The 25,848-nt window shown below is 43.5% G+C and overlaps 1 protein-coding gene across 2 annotated transcripts; it reads left to right on the top strand.

Moving 5' to 3' along the window:
- The first annotated feature begins 1,599 nt into the window (after nt 1-1,599).
- Nucleotides 1,600-25,848, top strand: LOC120417867 (ubiquitin carboxyl-terminal hydrolase 20). Of its 2 annotated transcripts, XM_039580088.2 has the most exons (5): nt 1,600-2,609; nt 16,081-18,074; nt 24,259-24,529; nt 24,587-24,880; nt 24,943-25,833. In XM_039580088.2, exons 1-5 carry the CDS (start codon nt 2,526-2,528, stop codon nt 25,558-25,560), a joined length of 3,261 nt encoding a protein of 1,086 aa, XP_039436022.2. In that variant the 5' UTR covers nt 1,600-2,525; the 3' UTR covers nt 25,561-25,833. The 2 variants fall into 2 exon arrangements, with proteins under 2 accessions (XP_039436022.2, XP_039436021.2); XM_039580087.2 differs by having other exon boundaries at nt 24,259-24,880; nt 24,943-25,848.

Here is a 25,848-nt window from a genome sequence, read left to right on the forward strand (position 1 = left end):
AAGTGTAACGTCACACGTCGAAAAAATACCTGTCACATTTTGTAGATGGGCAATGTGTGTAAACAAAGTGAATTACATATTTTTGAGTGGTGCTGACAAGGAAATTCACAAAAAAAATCATCAGCAGATTGATTTTCTTGGAGAATTTCGGGAGCGATTTTCTTTTGCGTGATTTGCCTCCTCTCTCTTTCGCGGGTGAAGAAAGTTCGTAAGCGTTATTGATTTTTTCGCGATTATTATATCCCTGATTGGTATTATTTAATATTTCAAATAGGTTTGTGCAAGAAGAATTACTTCAATTCGTTTAATGATAAAAATAAGGTGCAACAACGGGTGTAAGAAAGTTAAATATGAAAAAATAGAAGATCGATTGTGGAATGCTGTTGATTTATCGTATAATTTAAATTAGCAACGACATTTTTGGCCTCTGTTTCAACATTGGGTGTTATAAAACGAGTGGGCTTCAACATGCGATTAGGTAGTTTTTTCAAAAGTTTTGTTTTTCTGCTGTAGGAGTTTGAGGTGGGCACTTGGGTGGGCACTTTATTGTTAGAGAGCTTTTTTACAGCTTTCACGAAGTTGACTTTATAGCTGTCGGCCACCATTGCTAGTACCAACCACTAGTGTCTTCCTTTTTATCTACAAGGACTTCGCCGCCCTGGGCTCCTAAGTGTATGAAAGTATGGCACGGAGCGACGGCGCCGAATACCCATATTTACACAAAGAATTTTAGAGCGCCCGCCGCGGGATTCGAACCGTCGACCTCTGGATTGTGAGTCCAGTGCGCGGTCCGATTGATCCACACGGACGGGACGAGCGCACAGCTTTCACGATTGTTGCAAAATCTATGAAAACCGCAATAAACATTTGAAAATTATAGCGCTCTGAAGCAGTTTTCTACCTGTGTACCTAATTTTTTTTTGTCGATCGATCTTAGTTTTTTTTCACTTTTCAAAATAAAAAGAACGGAAAAAAATATAAAAATATGAAAACATTTTAAAAACAAACGAATGATAAAACTTAATAATTCCAAATTGCTCCATAGCGTTAAAGAAGTCACAAAATGCTTGACAGAAAGTGTTTCCAAGATATTGAGATACAGAGAGCAAACTCTGAAATCTAGAATCAAAACTATACGCGCCGGGATTACTCGCGTCTGCAACTTAACCTGTCGAAAATCGATCGTCCATGACAAGTCCATGATTTTTTTGCAGATTTTTCCTATACCAATTCCAATATCACGAGAAATGCTTGGATTACGAAGACTGATCTTTAGTCAGAGCCAAAAGCAATCAATCACAGTGGCAATTCCTATACCTTTCTTAAGTAAGAAAGGCAAAAAGATTTTTGAATAGGTGCTATAAACATAAGAAAGACAAAAGCTTATATGACCTTTTCAAAAAAAAAAACTAGAAATGAGAAGAAATTCTAAGGAAATCAATACTAATAGTCCATTTAACCCCGAATGCCACACCAAATATTAAACACGATTCCGTTCCGTAGTTTTCGAATGCGCCCCACGCAAAACATGCAAAAAAAACATCGCACACATTCCTCCGATCTGACAGCTGCGTGTGCTGACAACAACGCAAACTGTCAGTCATTCTCGTCGTCATCTTTTCCTCGGTCGGTTCGGTTCAAGTTCGACGGATCTCCAGAGCTCGCAGAGCTAAACGAGAAAAAATAACGAAACGAAACCTAAATTCCGCAAGGACGTGGAAATTTGCACGGCCCGTGATCGGTTCGACCCGTAGAAGAAGCTAATCCGCGCGAGTGCCATCGGGAAGGGAGAAAATCTAAGTTGAAAAAATCGCTCTTCGGTGGGGGGCCAGAAAATTGCACCTGTGTCATTGCCTGTGTGTAGAGTGCGTGAAGGAAAAACTGGTCCTTGGGGGTTGTGCTAAAGTTGCAACAGCATCAAGGGGGTAGGAGGTGGTTCGCGGCAAGGTGCTCTGCTCGCACTGGTGGGTCAAGGAGACTTGCTAGCTGCGTGTGCAATTACAAGCGAGAACAGGCAGGTTTCTTTTCCTTCGGAGGATTCCAAGGGGGGAAGGTTATTGGACCTGGTCCAAGTGAGAGCACTTGGTCAACGATTGTGCAATATTGATTCTCCGAGGTTGGAGAAAAGGAAAAAGCAAGCAGCAGCACGCAGTTTATTGATTTAAGAGGACGGAACATGAAGCCCTGGAAGCGCTGCCCCACAAAGGACACGACATCATACGACGTGTAACGAACACACACAACACACATCTCCCGCCACACCACCGCCAACCGTCGTCGCACGCCACCGACCCACAAGCGCGCTGAAGGCTGCTGGTGTGGTGCTGTCTCCGATGGCACAACCGAGCAATAACAAGATTACATAATTTTTTGTTGATGTTTGGAGCTCGATCGCGCAGCGCAGTTCTTCGACTTTCAGTGCCTAGCAGAAACCGAAGAAGAGTTTCGATTTGTGGCGTTGAGTAGCGGCAGAGGAGGTGTGGATTAATTGCGCTAGGTTGAAGGAGAAAGAAGGAGCAACGAGAATGGCACGCGCGGGAAGCAACAAATGTCCCCACCTTGAGAACGTCGTCCAGCTGTCGCTGCTGGAGCTGTGCAAGTTGAAGAAGGTAAGGTTTGGTAGTGTATGTAGATAAGTATTGGAAGTGTTTTACACTGGTTGGGTTAAATTTGCAACAAATATTGGATTTTGATTGGAGAATCATGAAACGATTAAATTGGTCTGTTTTACTTTTATGCCTCATTTATTAAGATTGTTCTACTATTAACTAACTACTATCGTGTTGCTCCAGAAATTTCAACGTTTTATTTCAAGTTTTTGAAGAAAAACATTTGCCCTAGAAATCCAGAAATTTGGAATCCCATGGTGCCCCTGTCATTTTTGGACGATGCTGACTTTTAAACATTTTTGTTAGGAAAAACTGTAAATAATAACACCAAGTCATAGATCTGGAGCAACATTTGAAAAGAGCGCATAAGCATTTTGACAGCTGCAACTATTTTGCAATTTCCCAGGCAATACGCAACTATTTTACAAAACTCATAGTGTTAAACGGTAGCAGGGGAGGTCAGCTATTGCTTCCCATTTCAAATTTTGAGAAAAAATTACCTGAAGCTTGAGAAATAGCAAAATAGGTCAAACTGTCAAAATGCTTATCCGCCCTTTTCTCGTGTTGCTCCAGAGATCTAAGGTTTTTCTCAAAATTTATTTTCCTTAAAAGAGCACTCAGCTAGCAAAATCTAAACTTAGAAATATGTACCCTCCCTGCAAAAGCATATGAATTGAACTCAGTTGAAAGGTTCTCCAAATCTCTGAATTGCAAATGTAACATCCTGGAGCAGAACTGTTAAATTCTAATAAAAACACAATTGAATTGAAATAACACCAAGTCTGTTTGTCCCATCGTTACACTTCTATACGCATAATTGTCCCACCAAGTATTTTCTTTCACGCCATCATTAGTTTTACGATGTATTGTATCTTGTTTACCTGTTGTATAGCAAGAGGATCATAAATAAAAGTGAAAAAAAAACTGCTAACAGGGGCGTTTAGGGACATATAGGGCAAATGTCTAGTGTTTTTCTTTTGTTTTGAATACTCTCTGTTTATACGTAGAAAGTTGTGTTTCACCTTCCTTATTAAAACCGCATCACATGTAAACAGAAGAATCTGTAAATTTTACTCTGAATGAAATGCATAATCGCAATTTCGTAGAAGCAATTTACACAGACTTTAGTAAAGCATTTGACAGAATCGACATATCATTATTAATCTTCAAACTGCAGAAAATTGGAATTCAACCGAATCTTTTGGAATGGCTTAAGTCATATTTGACTAAGCGCGATCAAATTGTTCGCTTCCAAAATGCACTATCGGAATCAATTCACGTCACCTCTGGGGTTCCGCAAGGATCCCATTTAGGACCTCTTCTTTTCATCTTGTATGTAAACGACATTTCCTTCATTCTTAAAAAAATTAACGTACTTGTATATGCAGACTACATGAAATTGTATATGGAAATAGGAAATGCCAATGACAGTCATGCATTCCAAAACGAAATTAATCTTTTCTACACATGGTGTAGTAAAAGCCTGCTCCAATTGAATGTAAAGAAATGTAATTCCATTGCCTTCAGCAGAAAACATGAAACACCAAACATATCAGTATTATTAGGAAACCAACCAGTAGAAAAATGCAAAGTAGTACGTGGTGTAATCCTAGACTCACAACTAACTTTTGCAGAACACTATAAAGAAAATATTTTCATTGAAAATAGCGCACGATTTTGGTTAAAACACACTTTCGATCGATTTTTGAACATCTCCTTCAAAATATATGATTTTTTTCAATTTAAACGTAATTACAAATAATTTAAAACTAAAAGAACTCCTAAAATTCAAATGCCATTGTGAATTACTAAACTGAGTGCACAGGGGTTGTTGATTTGAGTAGGACAAACGATCCAGCAAGTTTTATTAAGATCGGAAATGGTCCGGTTCAAATCGTATTTTTTTGGTCGATTTCACGTTGAAACCGTCAGATACAGATTTTTGAATATTCACATATCATTTTTGTATGGTTATCTGCCAAATTTGTATGAAAATTATATGAACGAACTAATGATGCAAAATGGCTTCTTTGGGCATACCGAAGGCACCAAAAAAGTTTTAGTCGGATAAAAAAAAACAAAAATTAAAATTAAAGATAAGAGACCGATTCCGTAGAGAACTACTCAGAATCAACAATCATTCATTTGGTGGCGATTGTCAATCATCATTGGTGGCGATTGTCCACGCTCCATACAAAAAAGATTTTATTTGTATGGAAATTGTCAACGATAGGGAGGGGGATTGAGGTCTCCAAAAACGTGTCCACGTGGTTTATAAATTGCTGAATCTATCACATTTCCCCGAAACCCATATTACCGAAAGGACATTTCCCCGAATGCCACTTCCCCGAAAAGACACTTCCCCTAATCGTCCACATCCCCGAATGCCATTTTCCCGAATGGGCCACAATCCCGAATGCCACTTACCCGATTAGTCATATCCCTGAATAGTCATTTCCCTGAATGCCATTTCCCCAAACGCGGTCAAGAGGAAATGCCCGGTGCCCCGGAGCGCGCGCGCTCCTGGGCACCGGGCATTTCCGCTTAACCGCGTTCGGGGAAATATCATTTTATAAGAAAAAAATTGATGGCAATTTTTATCACATCAAATTACATATCTGGAGCTTTTTTTGAAAAGGTCCAATAAACAAAATTTTTAGTTTTTGATATTTGGGTGTTTTTTAATACCCCTGACTCAAGGCGGTTTCAAAAACACCCAAAAAGCAAAAACTGGAAATTTTGTTTATTGGACCTTTTCAAAAAAAAGTCCAGATATAATATTTCTTGAAAGGTTAGTATTGGCTCTGAATGGTCAACTTTCTTTTTGGCTTCATTCAGAACAGACGTAGCATTTTAGAGGGGAAGGGGTGTTGAGGGGTTTGGTACAGACTTTTTTTTATATATTCTCAACACAAATATTTTTTTCTTATAGACATGATAATAATAATGCAAAAGAAGTTTGTTATTTTTTATGATTCAAAAAACATACCGTGCGATTTTCGTAGTACAGAACGCCGTTCACACTGATCATTTTATTCACATTGCTGGTTTGGGATTTGGCGAAAAGTATAATCAACAAAAACTTTAACACCTAAACTCCCAAGCTCGAGAAAAAGGGGGAATTTATATGGAATTTCCCCCTTTTTCTCGAGCTTGGGAGTTTAGGTGTTAAATAAAATTTGTACCAGCCTTATGCACCTATTTGTTCGATTTTTGGGTTTTTTGAACAAAATTCGAAAAAAGACAAATTTCCTTGCAAATTTCTCAAAAACAACATCTAATTATGCGGTTGTTAATTGAACTAAAAAAAATCTACTACAGTCCAGACTTGATTATCCGAAGGCCTCGGAAAAATTTCCCTTCGGATATTCGAATCACGAAAAAAAAAATTTTACGGTGCCTAATTTTTTATTGTCGAGCTTAAGTATGACCCCTAAACTACGTTTTAGTGATTTAAAACTTTTAAATCCAAGATGGCGGCCAATATGGCGGTGTTGAAATATTGAAAAAATGCATTTTATTATTTAATAGGCAATCAACTATTCATGTTTGACTAAAATGGGGTTGCAGAACTCAAATTTGATGTTTTAAATAAGGAATTGAAAAAAAAATTGTTCGTGATTCGATTATTCGAAGTCCCATACAAACCTTCGGATAATGGAGGCTTCGAATAATCGAGTCTGGACTGTAATTGGGTCCTAAAATTAAGCTTAAATTTGTGATATTATTGTTCACAACGATAAAGCTTATTTTTCTAAGTACAATGACCCTTTGAACGACCGCAAAGGATTTAAAATGGATTTTTAATTCAATTTCTAAAAAATCACTTCACGGTCCTTCTTGGCAGAAAAGCTCCTACTTGACAGCTCGTTCCAAGAGGACCATAGTTGATCCAGCGAAAAAATGTTGTCTTGTCAAAAAAAAAATTTCTGCATAAAAATGAAAAAAAAAGTTATCAGAAATGGTTTCTTACCGTTGTTTATAAAAATTGACAAAGGGCTTTACTACCCAATTTACAACATTTAATCAACAGCATACCCGAAAAAGCTGTTTGTTCGGTAAAATTGAGAAAGAAAATAACTGTTATTAATGGAAAAGGGCTTTAGCGAAAATGATGATTAGGAGATATAAAAATTCGGGAAAATTTTAATTTAAATAAACGGCAATTGGCGTAAGTGTCACTTCGGGGAAATGGCATTCGGGGAAATGGCATTCGGGGATATAGCCGATTAGGGGAAATGATATTCGGGGATATGGCATTCGGGGATGTGGCTGATTAGGGGAAATGATATTCGGGGATGTGGCCAATTAGGGGAAATGATTTTCGGGGAAATGGCATTCGGGGAAATGTCATTCGGGAAAATGAGCTAGACCCAAATTGCTTCATTGGAGTAGGGGAAATAGTCCCGTTTTAAGCCTAATAAGCGGTCGTGTTTGAATGATGCTGAATAGTGTGGAGTGTTCCTTGAAATTTACTAAAACCAAGTACATCAACGAGTTGCTCTTGTGAACATTTCTGTTTATTTTCACTTATACTAAAAGTCAGTAGCGTGCCCAGCTCCTCGAAGAAGGTGGGGCAATTATATGGACGTTTTGAAAATTTCGTCGTTTATGGACGCCCCCTCACTAAAATTAGAACAAATTTCTTAGTACGGTGGGGCAGTTTCCCCAATGCCCCATGTTGCCCCACCCTGTGCACGCTAGTGCTAAAAGTTATTCTTTTCCTTTTACAAGCATTTAATAAAAATATTTCCCAAATGTATTATAACACAGTCCAACAAGATTTTGTCTCTGAGACGAGTATATGTGTTCCTAGTAGAATTTTGCCTGCTGAATCCGAATCCGGGTCCAAAATTGCTCCAAATGGTCCCAATTTTGAGATACACCCGTTTGAAATGTTAGTTTAGGCCAAAATTAGCTACTTTGTTAAATATTTTACAAAAGAACTATTGAATAAACAACTAAACCAATACATGTATCTTAAAGTTCACGTTTTCCCCTCTCTGAAACACCCCTGGTTTTTAAAATTTGATTGTTTCTACGCATATTTATAGCAATTTTAAAATTATATTTTCATTGCTACGGCAGAAGTCTCAGCGGTTAGTCGTGTTTTTTCGCGGTGTGTTTGGTGCGTTTTTCACGGCGATTCCGAGGCGTGTGCGAGCGGACAAGCCCGTTCCGGTGGTCAGAGGAGCCACAATCTGGTCGTCGTGGACACGGCGGCGGTGCAGCAGTGGAAGAGGAACGAGTTCCTGCATCCGAGCAGCAGCAGCAGGAGGAGTCAGCAGCAGCGGCCGCGGAGGCAGCTGAGGCGAGAGACGGTCGTTGGTCGGTGGAATCGGCCCCGGAGAGTCGACTGCGGTCGGCGGACCAGTTTTCGGCCAGGCCAGGTCGGAGACAACCCCCGTTGTTTACGTGGCTGGCAGCAGGCAGCACAACAACAACAACAACAAGCGCGCGAAAACGAGCTTCCCGCGCATCCCGCTGCGGGCGGCAGCCAGTGCGGCCAGTTCGGCGGTGAGTGCAAAAGGCGAGTTTTTTGTTAGCGTTTAGTTTTTTTTTTTTTCTCATAGTTTTTTTTTTCGGCTAGTTTTTTTTTTTTTTTTTTTTTTTTTTTTTTTCTCTCCTTTTTTACTTTTGCGATTAGTTTCATCACTTTTATTTTCGTTTAGTTTATCGCGTTTCTTCGCAAACATGGATCCGACCGAGTCGGACCATGAGGAATGCGACTTCGATTCAACCCTTGAGGGTGACGAGGACGTGGACATGGCGGACTCCGTTTTGGGAGTTCCTTCAAACACCACCAACAGGGACCTCTTCCTGAAGGATAAGGATGCTGGCGGTAAAGGGGGATCCTCGGACGGATCTAAGAGGACGAAGCGAAAGCGTCCTAAATCAGATCCGAATCCGGTTCCCCCTCAACCACCGATTCCTCCCTTGACTCCAGACCCGATTCCTCCCAATCCAGATCCAATTCCTCCCAATCCAGAACCAATTCCTCCTAAAACACCGGAGCCGAATCCGGATCCTAATCCCCCTCCGCCCCTGAATCCTCATTCTCAAAAACCGATTCCACGTCCTCGTCAGTATCAAGAAGGATCGCAAACGGAATGGGTGGTCTTCTTCCGGCCCAAACAGAAGCCGTTAAACTTTGTACAGATTACCAAGGATTTGCAGAAGCACTATCCTGGGGTGGTCGAATGTACCAAGCTGAACAAGAGCAAGCTCCGAGTGATCGTGAACTCCGCGGTGCAAGCTAATCAGATCGTAACTGATCTGCGGTTCAGCATTGAGTACCGTGTTTGGATTCCGGCCCACAAAGTCGAAATCGATGGCGTGGTGACCGATGACAGTCTTTCGCTTGTCGACCTCTCAAGGGCGGTGGGACGCTTCAAGAACCCTAAACTTCCAGCTGTGGAGGTACTCGAGTGCCGGCAACTGGGCAACGTCACCACCGAGGGTGGCCAGAAGAAGTTCATTCCTTCTGCCTCGTTCCGGGTGACTTTTGCAGGGTCAGCTCTGCCGGACTACATTGAGCTGTACAAGCTTCGGCTTCCAGTTCGATTGTACGTTCCGCGTGTGATGAGCTGCGAAAACTGCCAGCAGTTGGGACACACCAAGACCTACTGCAGCAACAAGAGCAAGTGCTCAAAGTGCGCCGGCCCCCACAAGGACGTGGATTGCCAAAAGCAGGCTGAAAAATGCCTGCTTTGTGGCGGGGAACCGCACAAAACTCGGCAGTGCCCAAAGTACAAGGAGCGCGAGGACAAGATGAAGCGATCCTTGAGGGAACGCTCCAAGAAGTCCTTCGCGGAAATCCTTAGTCAGGTGACCCACCCCAATCGCTTCGCTCCTTTGGCGGACGAAGACTCGGGGGACGAAGATTCCGATGTGGAGGTCCTCTTCCAGAGAGACGAGGAAAGTGACTCTTCCGGGCCAAACCCGAAGCGCAACAAGGCTTCCAAGTCCAGAAAAGCCGCTGGCGGCAAGGGTAAGGAAAGTGACTCGTTGAACTTCGAGGAGGATTTTCCTTTCGGTCCGTCGGGTAAGCCCGCTCCGAAGCCGGCACCGAAGCCCGTTCCCAAGCTGCTGAAGCCCGTTCCCAAGCTGCCAAAGATCCCCCCGAAACCGGTTCCTCAACCGAACCCGATCACCGATGCCTTCAAAGGAGTCCTTACCTTTTCCACAATCGTGGAATGGCTGTGCTCTTTTGTGAGTGAACCGACGCGTTTAATCATAAAGCGGTTTGAGCCTCTCGCTAGACACATCGGGAAACAGCTTGCTAGCACGATGCCCCTCTTGTCGTTCATTTCCTTTGATGGGTAATACACCAAAAACGAAAAACGGCATCTCCTTTCTACAATGGAATTGTAGAAGTTTAACCCCCAAGTTAAACGATTTTCAACAATTCGCATTCGAACGGGACTGTGATGTGTTTGCGCTGAGCGAAACGTTTCTTATCGGAGATGAGACGCCAGCTTTCCGGGGGTACAACATCATCACAGAGAGCAGGGCAGGACCAAATAGAGGTGGAGGCGTACTGATTGGGGTCAGGAAATGCCACACTTTTAGAAAGGTCACGCTCCCGAATCTAGGAGGAATCGAAGCAGTCGCAGTACAGGCCAGGATCAGAGGACTGGACATTTGCATTGTGTCCGTCTACGTTCCCCCACAGGTGTCGTTAACTCGACAAAAGTTGTGGGGTATGCTTGAGTTGTTGCAGGCACCGAGACTGGTTCTGGGTGACTTTAATCTTCACAGCACCGAGTGGGGAAGTCACAAGACAGACCCTCAAGCATATCTGATTCATGAACTGTGCGACGACTTCCAGATGACCCTCCTAAACAGGGACAAGCAAGTTACGCGGATTGCAACACCACCAACGCCAACTTCGTCCGGTACGAAGGCGAGTGCCATCGACTTGTCGCTCTGTTCCAACAGTCTGGCAGTTCTCTGTGACTGGAACGTGCTTCAAGATCCTCGTGGCAGCGATCATTTGCCGATCGCTATTCTGGTTAGCCATGGCCCACAGCAATCGACAACGGTGGAGATGCCTTATGATCTGACGCGAAATATCGACTGGAAACAGTACGCGGAGGCAGTCTCCATTGGAGTTGAGTTGCGAGCAGGGTTGGCACCGCTTGAAGAATATGCGTTTCTGGCTAATTTGATCTATGACAGTGCGATACAAGCTCAGACGAAACCCGTCCCGGGACCGTACATCCGAACGCGCCCTCCACTTCCCTGGTGGGACAAGGAGTGTACGGATCTCTCGGCGGCCAGGTCTGAAGCTTATGTGGACTTCTGCAAGTGTGGAATCCGAGCGAACTTCCAAAAGTACAGAGCTCTTGATCGCAGGTACAGTAATACTCTGAAGCGGAAGAAGCGAATGTACTGGCGGGAGTTCGTTGAAGGACTACCAGCAGATACGTCCATGAGCACTCTGTGGCGCGTTGCGAGGGCCATGCGTAGAGGTTCCGTTCCGAACGAGAGTGTGGAAAAATCGGACAAGTGGATATTGGATTTCGCCAAGAAGGTGTGCCCGGACTCGGTGCCGACACAACCATCATTCGACGTTGTTGATGGGAGCGATTCTAATCCCCCCTTCTCGATGGTAGAGCTCTCCATAGCACTATTGACGGGCAACAACACTGCTCCTGGTCCGGACAAGATCAAGTTCAGCTTGCTGAAGAATCTTCCGGACGTCGCCAAGCAGCGTCTGTTGAATCTGTTCAACACGTTGGTGGAGCAGAACGTAATTCCACACGAATGGCGACAGGTCCGGGTGGTTGCCATTCAAAAGCCCGGTAAGCCGGCGTCCGACCACAACTCGTATCGTCCAATCAGCTTGCTGTCGTGTCTACGCAAGTTGCTGGAGAAGATGATCCTCGACCGCCTCGAACCATGGATGGAACGAGAGCACTTGCTGTCAGACACGCAGTATGGCTTCCGGAGAGGCAAGGGAACAAGCGACTGTCTAGCCTTGCTGGCCACAGGAATCGACATAGCCCGTGGTAAAAAACAGCAAATGGCTTCTGTCTTCCTAGACATCAAGGGTGCATTCGATTCAGTCTCCATCGATGTGTTGGGAGTAAAGCTGCGGCGGAGCGGTCTCAATCCGACGATGTGCAACTTCCTCATCAACCTGTTGTCAGAAAAACACATGCACTTTGTGCAAGGTGATCTGGCAATCACCCGGATAAGTTACATGGGTTTGGCACAAGGCTCACGCCTTAGTCCATCCATGTATAACTTCTACGTCAGCGACATCGATGATTGCTTGACCGGAGACTGCACCCTTATACAGTACGCAGATGACGCAGTGGTTTCAATCGCTGCCAAGAAAGAAGTCGATCTGCTAGAACCCTTGCAAGATACTCTGAACAACTTGGCCCATTGGGCAGTTGGAAAGGGTATTGAATTCTCTCCGGAGAAGACGGAACTGGTCGTTTTTACGGGGAAGCATGAACCGCCGCAGCTCAATCTTTCTCTCTCGGGAAAGACTATCGAGCAGTCGGACCACTTCATGTACATGGGTACCATCTTTGATCAGAAGGGAACATGGGGGAAGCACATTAACTACCTGAAACAAAAGTGCCTGCAAAGAACTAATTTTCTGCGCAGTGTCTCTGGCAACCGGTGGGGTGCTCATCCTTCTGACATGCTTCGACTGTACAAGACAACGATACTCTCGGTGCTAGAATATGGCAGTTTCTGCTTCCAAACAGCTGCAAAATCACGCTTGTTGGTTCTCCAGCGGATACAGTACCGAAGTCTTCGCATTGTCTTGGGATGCATGCACTCAACTCACAACATGACCCTCGAGGTCTTGGCGGGAGTGTTGCCTCTGCGAACTCGTTACTACGAACTGTCTTACCGGTTCCTGATCCGGTGTGATTACAGGAATAAACTGGTAATTGACAATTTTGAAACGTTGCTGAACCTTCACGTTGAGTCTCGGCGCATGCTTCTATATTATGACTTTATGTCATCGTGGGAGTGGAGCCCGAGCACAACGGTACAGCGCACGCCTCCGTTAACCAGCAGCACCCGGATTGGCTTCGACACGTCCATGAAAGCCGATACTCGCGGTATCCCAAACCATCTTCTGCGGGGAGTTGTACCGTCGATCTTCGCATCAAAGTACAGCCATGTTCCTCCAAACAACAGATTCTTCACCGATGGCTCCAAGCTCGACGGCTGTACGGGCTTCGGTGTTCATCATGAATCTTATCAGCTGTTCTTTAAGCTGAAGGACCCGAGTTCGGTTTACGTCGCAGAGTTAGCCGCGGTTTACTGCGCACTGCGAATCATCGAGACCATGCCACCTGACCACTACTTCATCTTCACCGATAGCTTTAGCTCTGTTGAGGCTATCCGGTCTCTGAAGCCGACCAGGGAGTCTGCGTTTTTCCTCACGGAAATACGCAAGACTTTAAACAACCTGGCGGCTCAGTCCTTCAGCATCACGGTGGTATGGGTCCGCGCTCATTGCTCGATTCCGGGTAATGAGAAAGCGGACTTGCTCGCCAAGAAGGGTGCTGAGAGTGGAGACATTTTTGAAAGGCCAATTAGCCTACAAGAATGCTACGGTTTTCCGAGGCAGCGTGCGCTTCTGGATTGGCAAACACAATGGGACGGAGACACCAAGGGACGTTGGATGTATTCCATACGACCTAAGGTGCAAAGAAAAGCCTGGTTCAAGGGAATGGACTTGACGCGTGGATTCATCAGAACGATGTCCCGCCTTATGTCGAACCATTACTCGTCCAAGGCTCATCTGTACCGTATCAACATGAGTGATACGAACTTATGCGACTGTGGGCAGGGTTATCAGGACATCGACCATCTCGTATGGGCGTGTCCAGATCACCAGGCTCACAGAATTAAGTTGAAAGTTACCCTCAGGGCCCGAGGAAGACCACCAGAAATTCCGATGCGAGACGCGTTATCTCAACTAGACCTTGATGTTCTCTATCCGATCTATCAGTTCCTCTTAGATTCCAATATATCTATTTAGTTTTTCTTTCAGTTAGTTTTCCTTCAGTTAGTTTTCCTTCAGTTAGTATAACTCGCCTTCACACAAAGCCGTCGTTTCTGGTTGCACCGGAAGCAAAGCAAGAACGCCCCAGCAGCTGGACACCGAGTTGCGGCTGAGGACAAAACGCAAAGGCCAGCAGAGCCAACCAAGACCCCTACACAATCCCCCTTCCCTTCCCACGCCTTGTCTTTAACATCAATCCCTTCCCTACTAACCCCGAGTAGGCCGCGGGTAATCGGCTCCCCTCCCACTAACATTTACACACAAGATCCTCTGTAATTATTAAGTCAAATGTAATTACAAAAGCCGACTCGGTCCTAACCAGGTCCCAGTACCGAAAAGGACCTAATTTAATAAAAAAAAAAAAAAAAAAAAAAAATTATATTTTCAGTTGGTTCTCATTAAAGTTTTTCCAACTTGCATGCAAGTCAAATTCTAATTTTAAAATGGCTATAAATATGCGTAGAAACAATCAAATTTTAAAAACCAGGGGTGTTTCAGAAAGGGGAAAACGTGAACTTTAAGATACATGTATTGCTTTAGTTGTTTATTCAATAGTTCTTTTGTAAAATAGTCGACAAAGTAGCTAATTTTGGCCTAAACTAACATTTCAAACGGGTGTATCTCAAAATTGGGACCATTTGGAGCAATTCTGGACCCGGATTCGGATTCAGCAGGCAAAATTCTACTAGGAACACATATTCTCGTCTCAGAGACAAGAAACATTTGATTTTTTGTTGAACTGTGTAATCAGACGAGAATGCATTGGGTCACGCCCATTTATCTATTTTCAGCTTAGTTATTTTTTCTTCCAGCGCTCTTTTGGGTCTGCTTAGTGCTGCCAATTGTTATGAAATTTTAATCGAACACTCACGAAAAGTAGCATTTTTAGAGAAAGTTTCCTGGCATCACTGACTCACTTCAACAGGCGCTGCTGCCCACTGAGAATTTTGGCTCGAGCCTCGAGTCGATTTGGCTCGAGATCGAGCTTGGATCGAGTCGAGGCTCGAGCCAAAATTCTCATTGGGTGGTCGTGTTGGTGGCCACCCTTTGTTCTTTCCTTCGCTTCTCGCTCGGGTTTCTTCAACCTTCGATTGGAATGGGTCGTCAAAATTCAAACGTCAAAAGACTTGGCGCGTTTGTTTTTTTTATGGCGCTTGCTAATTATTTACATGTTTCGGGATTATTTTTCAAGTCAGTGACTAACTAATGTTCAAAAGAACGTGTTGCCGGTAGTTGGAGGAAATTTTATATCTTAAGATCTTTGAAAAAGTTAGCGCAAGCGCAAGTTCGTGTGGATGTGTGTGCCAACAAAATGATGAGAAATGGTCTCGCAAAATAGTAATTATGATCAAAAGTGCATTAAATTTGATCTTTTTGACCAGTAAATGGTATAAATTTGCGTGCTTACTTGAGGCGGTGCTGTAGCTGGTAAGTTTATAGCCTTAATAGTATTTTTGGAGCTTTAATCGAGCATCAAACTCTCCATATGACGAAGATTGGTGTTTGATTAGAAAGGGTATATTTCCCCTATAAGCCGAATAAAAAAATCTTTAAAATACCATTAAATTTGCGGGAATCGTGAAAAATTGCTCATCTACAATGTCATATTCATTCATGTAGGTTTCAGTCTTAAGAAATAGGGGAACTATACCCTTTCTCAGCATATTTCTATTATCGGCCTATCAGCACTTTGATCATGAATTACAGCTTTCATAAAGTACTTTTGACTGTTCCAAAGTAATAAATAGCTCAAATAAGAGTGAGCAAGCAACTCTCCATTGACGATACATTTAAAAATGTTGATTTAATAGCGGAAAAGCGCAAAAGTGATCAGAATTGGTTGAACGGCTTAGAGTGATTAAAATGGGTATATTTCCCCTATTTGTTTTATTCAATGTATGAAGTCAAAAAAGCTAGAAAATGAACAAGAAACGACTACGCATTAAAGCCGAATCAGCAGCGTTTCTTTGTCCATCCACGTTTCATTCTATGGGGATAACTTTGTGACTTGGCGCTCTACTCCAGCCAAGCCCAAGCCCTTCTTGTTCTTCTTTGTTCGCACGCGCTTATCCAGTCACCGGCGGGTCATCAAGTACCTACATACCAAGTGTGGTGTGGCGCAGGAAGAATCCGCAAATTAACAAGCGACAAAAAAAGCAAGTCGATGTGTGTACTCGTTCGGTGCGATCACCTGCAAGAAGTTGCGGTTGATTTGCGTCACAAAAAAGAGGGGTCTTGGGCTCTTGAATTTATCTCGCGAGTTGGGATAAAAAACAAACTTGTTCTTTTTGCGTTTTTAATGATGATGAGTTGGATTATTAAGTTTTAAGCGAAATTTAATCGAATCAAGTCACACCTCCAGCTTAACCACGCGAAGGTCGCGAATCACAAGATAACGCTTATCAAAAAATCTCTTTTTATTTGCAGGGCGAACCATGCTCGGAGTGCGAGGCGAACGGGCCCAACCTGTGGATATGTCTGCAGAAGAACTGCCTGCACATTGGCTGCTCGGAGCAGTACAACGACCACAGTACGACCCACTACCAGCAGCAGCGATCGCACTGCATCCACATGAACCTGTCGTCGCAGCGGATCTGGTGCTATCTGTGCGAGTTTGAGGTGTTTTTGGTCCAGCAGCAACAGCAGCAGCAGCAGTTGAGGCGAACGTCTGTTGTAAGTAATGATTCGAGCGATGCCAGCCGGTACTCGGCGACGGCCAACGAGAAGCTGCTGATGTACGGAGGGGGAGGAGGTGGTGGGGGAGAGTCCTGCGACAGTAGCTGCGAGGAGGACGAGTTTGAGAAGCATGGCAAGTGGAACGGGCTGGTTGGGCTGCAGAACATTGCCAACACGTGCTACATGAACTCGGCGATCCAGGCGTTGAGCAACAGTCCGCCGTTGACGGGGTACTTCTTGGACTGCGGGTCGATCATCGAGACGGACCTGTTGGGGAATCAAACGGTGTCGAAGCCGGGCCTGGCCAAGCACTACCACAAGCTGATCAAGGAGATGTGGTGCAAGAATCGTCGTTACGTCGTGCCGAGTGGCATTCTGTACGGCATCCGGATCGTCCATCCGATGTTCCGCGGCTACCAACAGCACGACACGCAAGAATTCCTGCGCTGCTTCATGGATCAGCTGCACGAAGAGTTGAAGGAGGTCACCCAGCAGCAACCGCCCGATCTGCTCTCGCTGCAGGACCGTAACGGCGATCCGGACATTTCACCATGTCCTTCACCTTCGCCCTCCCAATCGGAAGCCGAGTACGAAACGTGCGACAGTGGTGTCTCAGAACAATCCAGCCTGTCCGACGACGTCTCAGTCAACAGCAAACGCACCAGAATGGTGTCGCGATCGCCCAGCCCAGGCCAAAGACCGGTCCAATCCCCCCACAGCCGACAGCAGTCCCCCATCGGCAGCAACCGGAGCAACTCCAGCAGCAGCGGCAGCATGACCTCCCAACAACAACAAAACCAGCAGCCCAACGATTCCCAACAGAAGCAGAAGCAAACCAAGGACAAACTGCCCGAGCGATCCATCATCAGCGACATCTTCGACGGCAAGCTGCTTTCCTCCGTCCAATGTCTGACCTGCGATCGCGTCTCAACGCGCGAAGAGACATTCCAAGACCTGTCCCTCCCAATCCCCGGCAAGGACCACCTAGCCGTTCTCCATCAAAACCACCCCGGAATGCAGGCCTCCCCTCCTCCCCACCCACACCCTCACCCCCATCCACCACCAACCGCTGGAAGCAGCACCGGCATAACCTGCTCGGACGCCGTCTATCCCGTGTCCGGCGACAGCTGGATGTGGTGGTTCTGGAACTGGCCCTTCTGGAGCTGGATCCGGTCCTGGTTCTGGGGGCCCGCCGTCTCCCTGCACGACTGCATGGCGGCCTTCTTCAGCGCGGACGAACTCAAAGGCGACAACATGTACAGCTGCGAAAAGTGCAACAAACTGCGCAACGGCGTCAAGTACTCCCGAGTCCTAGCCCTCCCGGAAATGCTGTGCGTCCACCTGAAGCGCTTCCGGCACGACCTCTCGTACAGCTCGAAAATATCCAGCCCCGTGCACTTCCCCCTGAACGGCCTAGACATGCGACCGTACCTGCACAAGGATTGCAAGTCGGAGGTGACCTCGTACGATCTGTGTGCCGTCATCTGCCATCACGGAACCGTGGGCGGAGGTCACTACACGAGCTTTGCCAAGCACGATCCGACCGGGAAGTGGTTCGAGTTTGACGATCAGCTGGTGACGCAGGTCAGCCCGGAGGATGTGCAGAACTGTGAGGCGTACGTGCTGTTTTATCGGAAGAATAACGCCAAGATGACCACGATTCGGGCGCAGGCGAGCGATTTGATCAGCGTGCAGGAGCACGCGTCGGACATTCGGTTCTACGTGTCGCGCAATTGGTTGCATCGGTGAGTATATTGGAAATATCTGCATGTATTTTTTTTATTTCGAAAGTATTAACACTTGTAGCACCAACGTGATCAAAACTTACGCGAAGCACCAAGGGGGTCAACAAAGTTGGAAATGCCACTTTAACCGACTGTACTGCCGTTCTACGCATAATTGTCCCATGTTTAAAAGAGTGCAATTGAGAAAAACGCGATTGAAACTTTTCAACCGTTTTTGGTGTTTCTACATTTGAATTAATGGGAAAAAATTAAAAAAAGAAAAAAAAAGATTTTTTTCAACAAAATGCAATTTTTGAGGAATGGTCCGTCTAAGTAAAATGTACCGAAAACCTTACAAAAACTTACAAATTTATGAATCCAGTGTAGTACGCTTTCAGCATAAAACTATTTTTGATGCAATGAGGGGCAGAATGGGCCACCTTAGTAAACAAGCCATTTCGTCTAATACTACGTCGAAGGGTGATAAGAAATGACTTAAGTAACCTTTCCAACATAGTTTCCATGAAGTTTGATCACTTTTATAAAAATAGTCACTTAACAAAACAAACATTTTTGAAAATAGTGAAAACATGTCGAAACACTATTTTTACAAATAAGCGTCAAAACAATTAAAAAATCAACTAATGTTGCATTAAACGTGATTTGTGAAGCTACCAGGAGTGAAATAATACATTTAGCTCAAATTTCGCAACTTTTGATTGTTTTTATAAGGCAGGAAAAGGGTGGTCCATTCTACCCCCAAGTGGATTTTAATTTAATACTTCCACTTCCACCACCAAGCCTCTAAATGATTTGAAGGATCCGTTGTTGTTTGATTACCTTTGTAATAACTCCTGGTAACATTATAAACATTGAACAAACTTTTTCAAACAATCTAACTTTCGAGAAAGCTTATTTGAAAACCTCGAAATAAACAACATTTGCGTGATTTTTTCAATTATTTACATTTTTGCTCATAATTCGAAAAATACAATGAATTCAAACGTCGTTTTCGGTGTGCTGATGTTATTTGACGTCCTTTTTAAGACCCTTGCCTTACAATTGGTCCAAATCCATTCTAAAGCCCAAAACCAAGGGTGGCCCATGCTGCTCCCACTACCCACTACACTGACCTACAAAAAATGACAAAAATGACTGCGCAGGCTCAACTCGAGGGGAAGCATGAAGTTTAAGGTCCATTTTGAATTTTTCAAAAATGTTTAGACAGGGCCGAATGGTTTTTCTCCAAACTTTGTATGGAGAATTAGGGTGGTTCGTCGCTGTTGCATACAATCCAAAAATTGCATGCAATATGTGGGAGTAGCGAACAGCACTAATTCTCCATACAAACTTTGGAGAAAAACCATTCGGCCCTGCAGTGCACGTGTTTCTGGGGACCTTAACCCTCTAACGCCCAGAGCTGTTTGCTTATCGTAAAAATAGTAAATGGCTAAATTTTGGTACAATAATGCAGGAAATACTTTACTTTGACCCACAAACATCGAATTGGTGCAAAAAAGTTGAATTTGAAGTGGTGCACCAGAGCACCATCAGGAAGATGAGCAACTTTTTTCAAAATCACAAAATCTCGTTTTCTTTAAATCTATTGGTTAAAATTTCTGCATTTTCAGATTTCTTTGATTGACTCTTTAAAAACTCACAAACAACAATTTTCATGAAAAATAAGGAAAATAATAAATAATAATAATGTTTTGTCTTGTTTATGAATAGTCGAAACGTTTATAAACTTTTGTTTTGATAAAAATAAGTTTTTTTGTAATTTAGAAAAAAGTGCTCCTGAATATTTAGTTGTTCATATGCCTAGGTGGTGCTCTGGTGCACCAAATAAAAAAGGTTCAAAACCACTCAAAACCGGTCCAAACTCACAATGTTATTCACAGGGTTTCTAGTCCAAGGTTCAAATGATAGCAAAACATTTTTTGTTTCATAAAATTTTGTGTTTGGTAATTTTTACGGGCTTTCGAAAACAGGTCTTATTTATTTTCCTAAAATTGGCCCATTTTTGTTTACATTTCGTACTGTAACTTTGCTTGTGCTTAACCAAAATTGATGAAATTTGTGAAGATGTTAGTAGGGGCAGGGGGGGGGGGGGGCAGAATGGCCCGCCTAAGTAAAATGCGCCAAAAACCATAGAAAAACATGAAAACTTATGAATTCAGTGTAGTAGGCTTATGCTTTGGGATGTTCCCTTCAAAGTTGTATACTTGGTTGATGAAAATTTTTAGCTTAAAACTATTTTTGAGCCACTTTAAAAAAAATGTTTTTTCGACTACTTTTCCAGGGTGCGGGGCAGAAAACAAGCCATTTCGTCTAATACAACGTTGAAGGGAGATAAGAAATGACTTAAGGTACCTTTCTAACATAGTTTCCATGAAGTTAGACCACTTTTATAAAAATAGTCACTTACCAAAACAAACATTTTTGAAAATGAAACACAAACATTTTTGAAAATTGAACTTCAAAATTTCAATGAAAATTCAAGTGCAACCAGCTGAAATCAAATTAAAATACATTCTCCTGCGTTTAAAATCATTTTTAGCATGTTTGGGTTTATTAAAATATCTTAAGATTTTTTGAAAATTTTCGATGCAAAATCTTTTTTTTCGATACAATTTTTGTTTTTGACAGATCTTAGATTTTTTGAAAACTAATGATTTCAAAACAACTGAACTAGTGTAAAATGCATTTTAAAACACTTTTTTCATTTAAATGTGAAGACTATGGCTTGTTATTTAAATTTTTATATTTTTTTATTTTTTTGCCCCCCCCCCCTTGACCACGGCCAGGGCCGAGGGACAACAACTTTTTTAAATACTTGCATCGGCCTTAACATCTAGTAACGTTATAAACATTGAGCAAACTTTTTCAAACAATCCAACTTTTCAGAAAGCTTATTTAAAAACCTCAAAATAAACAACATTTGCGTGGTTTTTCAATAAATTTGCATTTTTGCTCATAATTCGAAAAATACAATGAATTCAAACGTCGTTTTCGGTATGGTGATGTTATTTGAAGTCCTTTATAAGACCCTTGCCTTATAATTGGTCTAAATCCATTCTAAAGCCCAAAACCAAGGGTGGCCCATTCTGCCCCCCTGGTCCATTCTGCCCCCCCTGCTCCTATACATTATACATGAACACCTGCAACTTAAAGCACCATGAAAAGTTTTGTCAGTTCCGAGATAATTGAGTTATGGTGCTCTGGAGTAACCATGGGCGGGAGAGGGTTAAACTTCATGCATCCCTCGAGTTGAGCCAGCGCAGAAATTTGGTTGGTCGGTGTAATCAGAAGACCTTTCCAACACACCTAACAGCTTGAAGATCTAACAACCCTATCAAATGAAAAATATAACTTTATCAATGTGAGGAAGGCTTTAACTACCTTAGGGTGGATTAAGTAACGTTTTTTGTATAACCTTATTATTTTTTTAACAAAAATGCATAAAAATAACTAAAATATAAAGATACAAAATATATGATAATTTTAAACATAAATACCCAAAATAAACTTTGAATATTTATTATTTTAAATGCTTAAAATACATGAAGTTCGCAATACACAAAAAAAGCTAAAAAACTGTAAATACTTTAAATATTGTAAATTTTCATGTACTTGATTTCCTAAAAATATTTAAAATACTTAAAATACTTAAAAATTAAAATTAAAAATACCTGAATACTTAAATACCTGATTATCAAAAAAAAAAAATCACAAGAAAAATAATTAAAAAGCAGTGTTGGTATTATCGAGGCTCTCGCGAGAAAATTTTCTCTCTCTCGAGTTCTCGCCGCGAGTCTCGAGCTGCCGAGAGAAACTCACCAATTGCCCGTGCTCTCCTCCGCTCGCGAACGGGCTTTCTCGCGAGCCAGAATTGCCCGTTCGCGAGAAGTTGAACGTGTTAGAAACGAACAAAAAACAACACAGCGATTGAAGTTACACTTCTATACCATCGCCTGGTTCGTATTCATAAGCCTGATACACAAAGTGCTAGCTTGGGACGAACGTCTAGCACGAGGCGCTCGCGAGCGCTCGCGGCGAGAGCGAGAACGCGAACGAAAATGCGAGCGCGAGCGAGAAGAGAAAAGTACTACAAGTTCTCTCCCTCGTTCGCGAGCGAGGAATGCTTTCCTTCTTCTCGCTCGAATTCCAACAATGTTAAAAAGTCATTCCTTCAGAACTTCTTAATATTTCATTTGACATTGAAAGAACGTGAATGGGTCAAAACAGGATTTTTAATGATGTTTTTTAGATTGAGGTAAAAAAGGACCAACATTAAAAATTTAATGTTTAAAATTTACAGTTAGAAAATATTATACCACAGTACCTGGTACGGTAACTGGGCTGAGAACGTAGCACATTTATCGAATGCTGCTTGCTAACTGGGCTGAACAAAAAATGCCGAGGGGATAATCGATGCATTATGATTTCTTAATAAAATATAAAAATAAAAGTTACTTAAATTTGTGTTCAGGGCTTATTTTTCAAGTTTCCCTTACTGCCGTTCTACGCATAATTGTCCCATGATCAAAAAAGTGCAACTGAGAAAAATGCGCTTGAAATTTTTCGACCGTTTTTTGTGTTTCTACGCATAACTGTCCCGTAGGTCCCGATTTACCCCATAAGTCCCTAATCATCCCAGTTACCAGTTTATCACTCGTATTGGTAATCCTCTTGCTATACAATAGGTAAACAAGACACAATACTTCGTAAAACTAATGATTTCGTGATAGGAAATACTTGGTGGGACAATTATGCGTAGAAGTACAACGATGGGACAAACAGACTTGGTGTTGTTTTGAATGAGTTTCCGAACAAAGTACTGGATTTTATGTGTTTTTCTAAAAGTATACGTGAAATTAAACTTAAAAATGACAAAAAGTCAAAATCGACCAAAAATGACATGGGACAATTATGCGTCAAACGGCAGTATAATTGTGACTTGAAATTTCACAAAAACTATTTTTTTTTTCTTATTTATTATACTTGATTATTGTATAAATTTACCCCTCGGTCATTTTGGGAGTTGCCTTGGAGAATTTGAACGGTGCGGGTCGCGGTTATCACGCAGGATTTTCGATTCCGTTTCCGTCTTTGTTGTCCCCCCGATTGTGTGTGTTTTTCGGTCCGGGCGGTTTCGCGTTTTCGCATTTTATTTGGCTTTATCTTTCCACAGCCGGCTGTCTAAGATTGAATCATTTATGCTAAACTCAACACCAAATAACCGGGAATAGTCTCATCCGCATCCTCCGACTGTTTGCCTTGAGAATGCATAATACATCACACCATTAAACAAAATTTATTGATTATTGGGTCGCATCATCATCCTCTATGTTGAATCCTGGCCATTACCCTTACCCACTAACAAAATCCCAAGTAGAAGTAGTTTTCCGGCACACGTGGGGGTGTGGATATCGTATAGAACCCACCCTTTGTAGCAACCTGTGCTAACTAACATTCCCGTCCCGTCCCCTCGAGATCTACAAACTGACATGGCGGGCGCCGTTGGTGGCCAACGACTGTTTCCTATTCGCACCGGCTCTAGTTTTGATGATCTTGATGTTTTATCTTTTCAGCGCATTCATGCATGCTGTTGATAAGGGAAACATCATTTGATCGTTGAAGCGTGTGACCGATTGTGCTGATGGGATATTATGGTCCTGTTCAGCAACGGAGAAGGACAACCATGGGTGGTCTCTCATGCTCATGCTCATTTACCCCTCGGTCATTTTGGTTTGTTTTTTGTTGTTGACGTTTGTCAGCTTTTTAGCTAAGTTACCGAACAAGTACTGTATTGGAATCAAAAAAAAAAAAAAAATGTTAAATATTGACAAATCCATTTTGTTAAAAACTTCGTTCATGATCAGCTAGTAATACAAAGTCTGACAAAATCTGCCGAAATCTGGAACAGAGTAAGGTCAATCCTTAATCTGTCAAACCCTTGATAATTCTAGCATTTCCAGATTTTTTTGGAAACCTGGTAACCCTGGGTCACGTGAGGATCCGGACAGTATTTAAATCAAATATTTTCTTTGAGTACACATAACATTAGACAGGGTTGCCAGATATCCAGGTTTCTTTTTCTATTTAAAAGGGCAGTTTTGTGCATTTTTTCTACGAAAACGTTCTAAATGTTGAAAAATAAAACGTAACTTACAACCTCTAACAACCATGCTTCTCATTCCAGCTTCAACACCTTTGCCGAGCCCGGCCCGATCGACAACTGGACGCTGCTCTGCCCACACGGAGCGTTCCCCCCAAACAAGGCTCCCTACTTTGCCAAACTGGTCGTACCCATTCCGCAGCCGTTGTGGGACTTTTTGTACAAAAAGTTTGGCGGCGGCCCCGTCTGCAACCACATCTTCCCGTGCCACATCTGCAAAAAGGCCGCCGAATCTCTGTCACGACGTCAGCGGGCCGAACTGGAAGCGTTTACCGCGTGCAACGACGAGTATCAGGTAAGGGTTAGGTTGTTGGATTTTGGCCGGTTAATGGAGTCTTCTCTCTTCTTACAGTACAACGAAACGCCAACCACGATCTACGCGATCTCGATGGCGTGGTTCCGCCAGTGGCAGCTGTTTGCGCGGGGCGTCACGACTGACGAGCCGGGCCCGATCGACAACAAGACGATCGCCGTGCCGGGCGATACGGCCGTCCCGCTGCGGAGCGTCCGCCAGGGCTCCGATTACGCCCAGATCAACTCGACGCTGTGGCATTTCTTCCATGGCATTTACGGCGGCGGGCCGGAGATTGTACTGCGCGGAAATCCCGTTCCGCCGCCGGAACCGAAGGTGCAGAAGGTCGTCAAGGTGAGACGTGGCTTGAACCATAATTCTTCAGAAGTTTACTGATACTATTCATATTTCAACAGGAACGCGACGTAGAACCGATGGACGTGAGCGAACCGGCACCACCGCCCTCAAAAACCCCGTCGATGGCCAGTGCCCGCACGCAGGATTCGGCCATCGACGTGTCAATTTCCGAGATACCACCACCAACTGCCGCTGCGACCACCTCAACCCAAAAACCCCAGAAGAGTGTCTCGTTCGAGGACAACGAAGGTTACGCCGAAACGGACGGCGATCAGCAGCACGAAGCGGCGGCCTCCTCGCGGTCGTCGTCGGTGCAGCTCAAGCGGAAGCAAATGAAGCTGCAAAAGGAGCAGCAACAGCAGCAGTCCAAAGAGTCCAAAAAGAATGGAAGCGATCAGGATGGTTCTGGGGATGGAGGTGGCTTGGTTAATACGTACCTGCGGAGGAAGCAGCTGAAGCAGCAGCAGCAGGTTACGGCAGGAGCTGCAGGTGCTGGGGATGTTGGAGGGGCAAGCGGCGTGGTGGATACGCTCGAGATTGGAGGCAAAAAGGATCGACGGCATCGGGCTGGGATGAAGACGAACGGGTTCTTCGGGCCGGAAGGTGAGTTAGTTACTTATTTAGTGGCAATACAATGTAATATTCCCGCGGGTCCCAGACGCACAAAAACTTCTTAGACATTGTCTCTAAAAACACAACTCGGAGCGTAAGGTGGTATTGCCCACGACTTTTCCTCCCTTGTAGATTCAGAATTGTGTTGTTGTAACACCCCGTGCTCAAACTCAACCCTGTTCAACGAATCAGTTCTATGGTAATCTTTACGCAGTGGGCCTGACCGCGTTTTTTAATTTGGTTACTACTTTCGTGAATTTTGCGATTTCGGCGTATTTGGCGCGTTTTTTGGTCCGTCGACTAGCGCGGATTTCCAAAACTGAAAATTTGTATTTTTTGTTCAAAACATTATT

Source organism: Culex pipiens, chromosome 3 (genome assembly GCF_016801865.2).
Source record: "Culex pipiens pallens isolate TS chromosome 3, TS_CPP_V2, whole genome shotgun sequence".
NCBI classification, from domain to species: domain Eukaryota; kingdom Metazoa; phylum Arthropoda; class Insecta; order Diptera; family Culicidae; genus Culex; species Culex pipiens.

What these genes read in the sequence shown, in the direction of transcription:
- LOC120417867 (XM_039580087.2), top strand. Translation starts at nt 2,526, where the DNA reads ATGGCACGCGCGGGAAGCAACAAATGTCCCCACCTTGAGAACGTCGTC. An exon ending in AGCTGTGCAAGTTGAAGAAG is followed by an intron (nt 2,610 to 16,080) that starts GTAAGGTTTGGT and finishes TTTTATTTGCAG; the next exon opens with GGCGAACCATGCTCGGAGTG. An exon ending in TCGCGCAATTGGTTGCATCG is followed by an intron (nt 18,075 to 24,258) that starts GTGAGTATATTG and finishes TTCTCATTCCAG; the next exon opens with CTTCAACACCTTTGCCGAGC.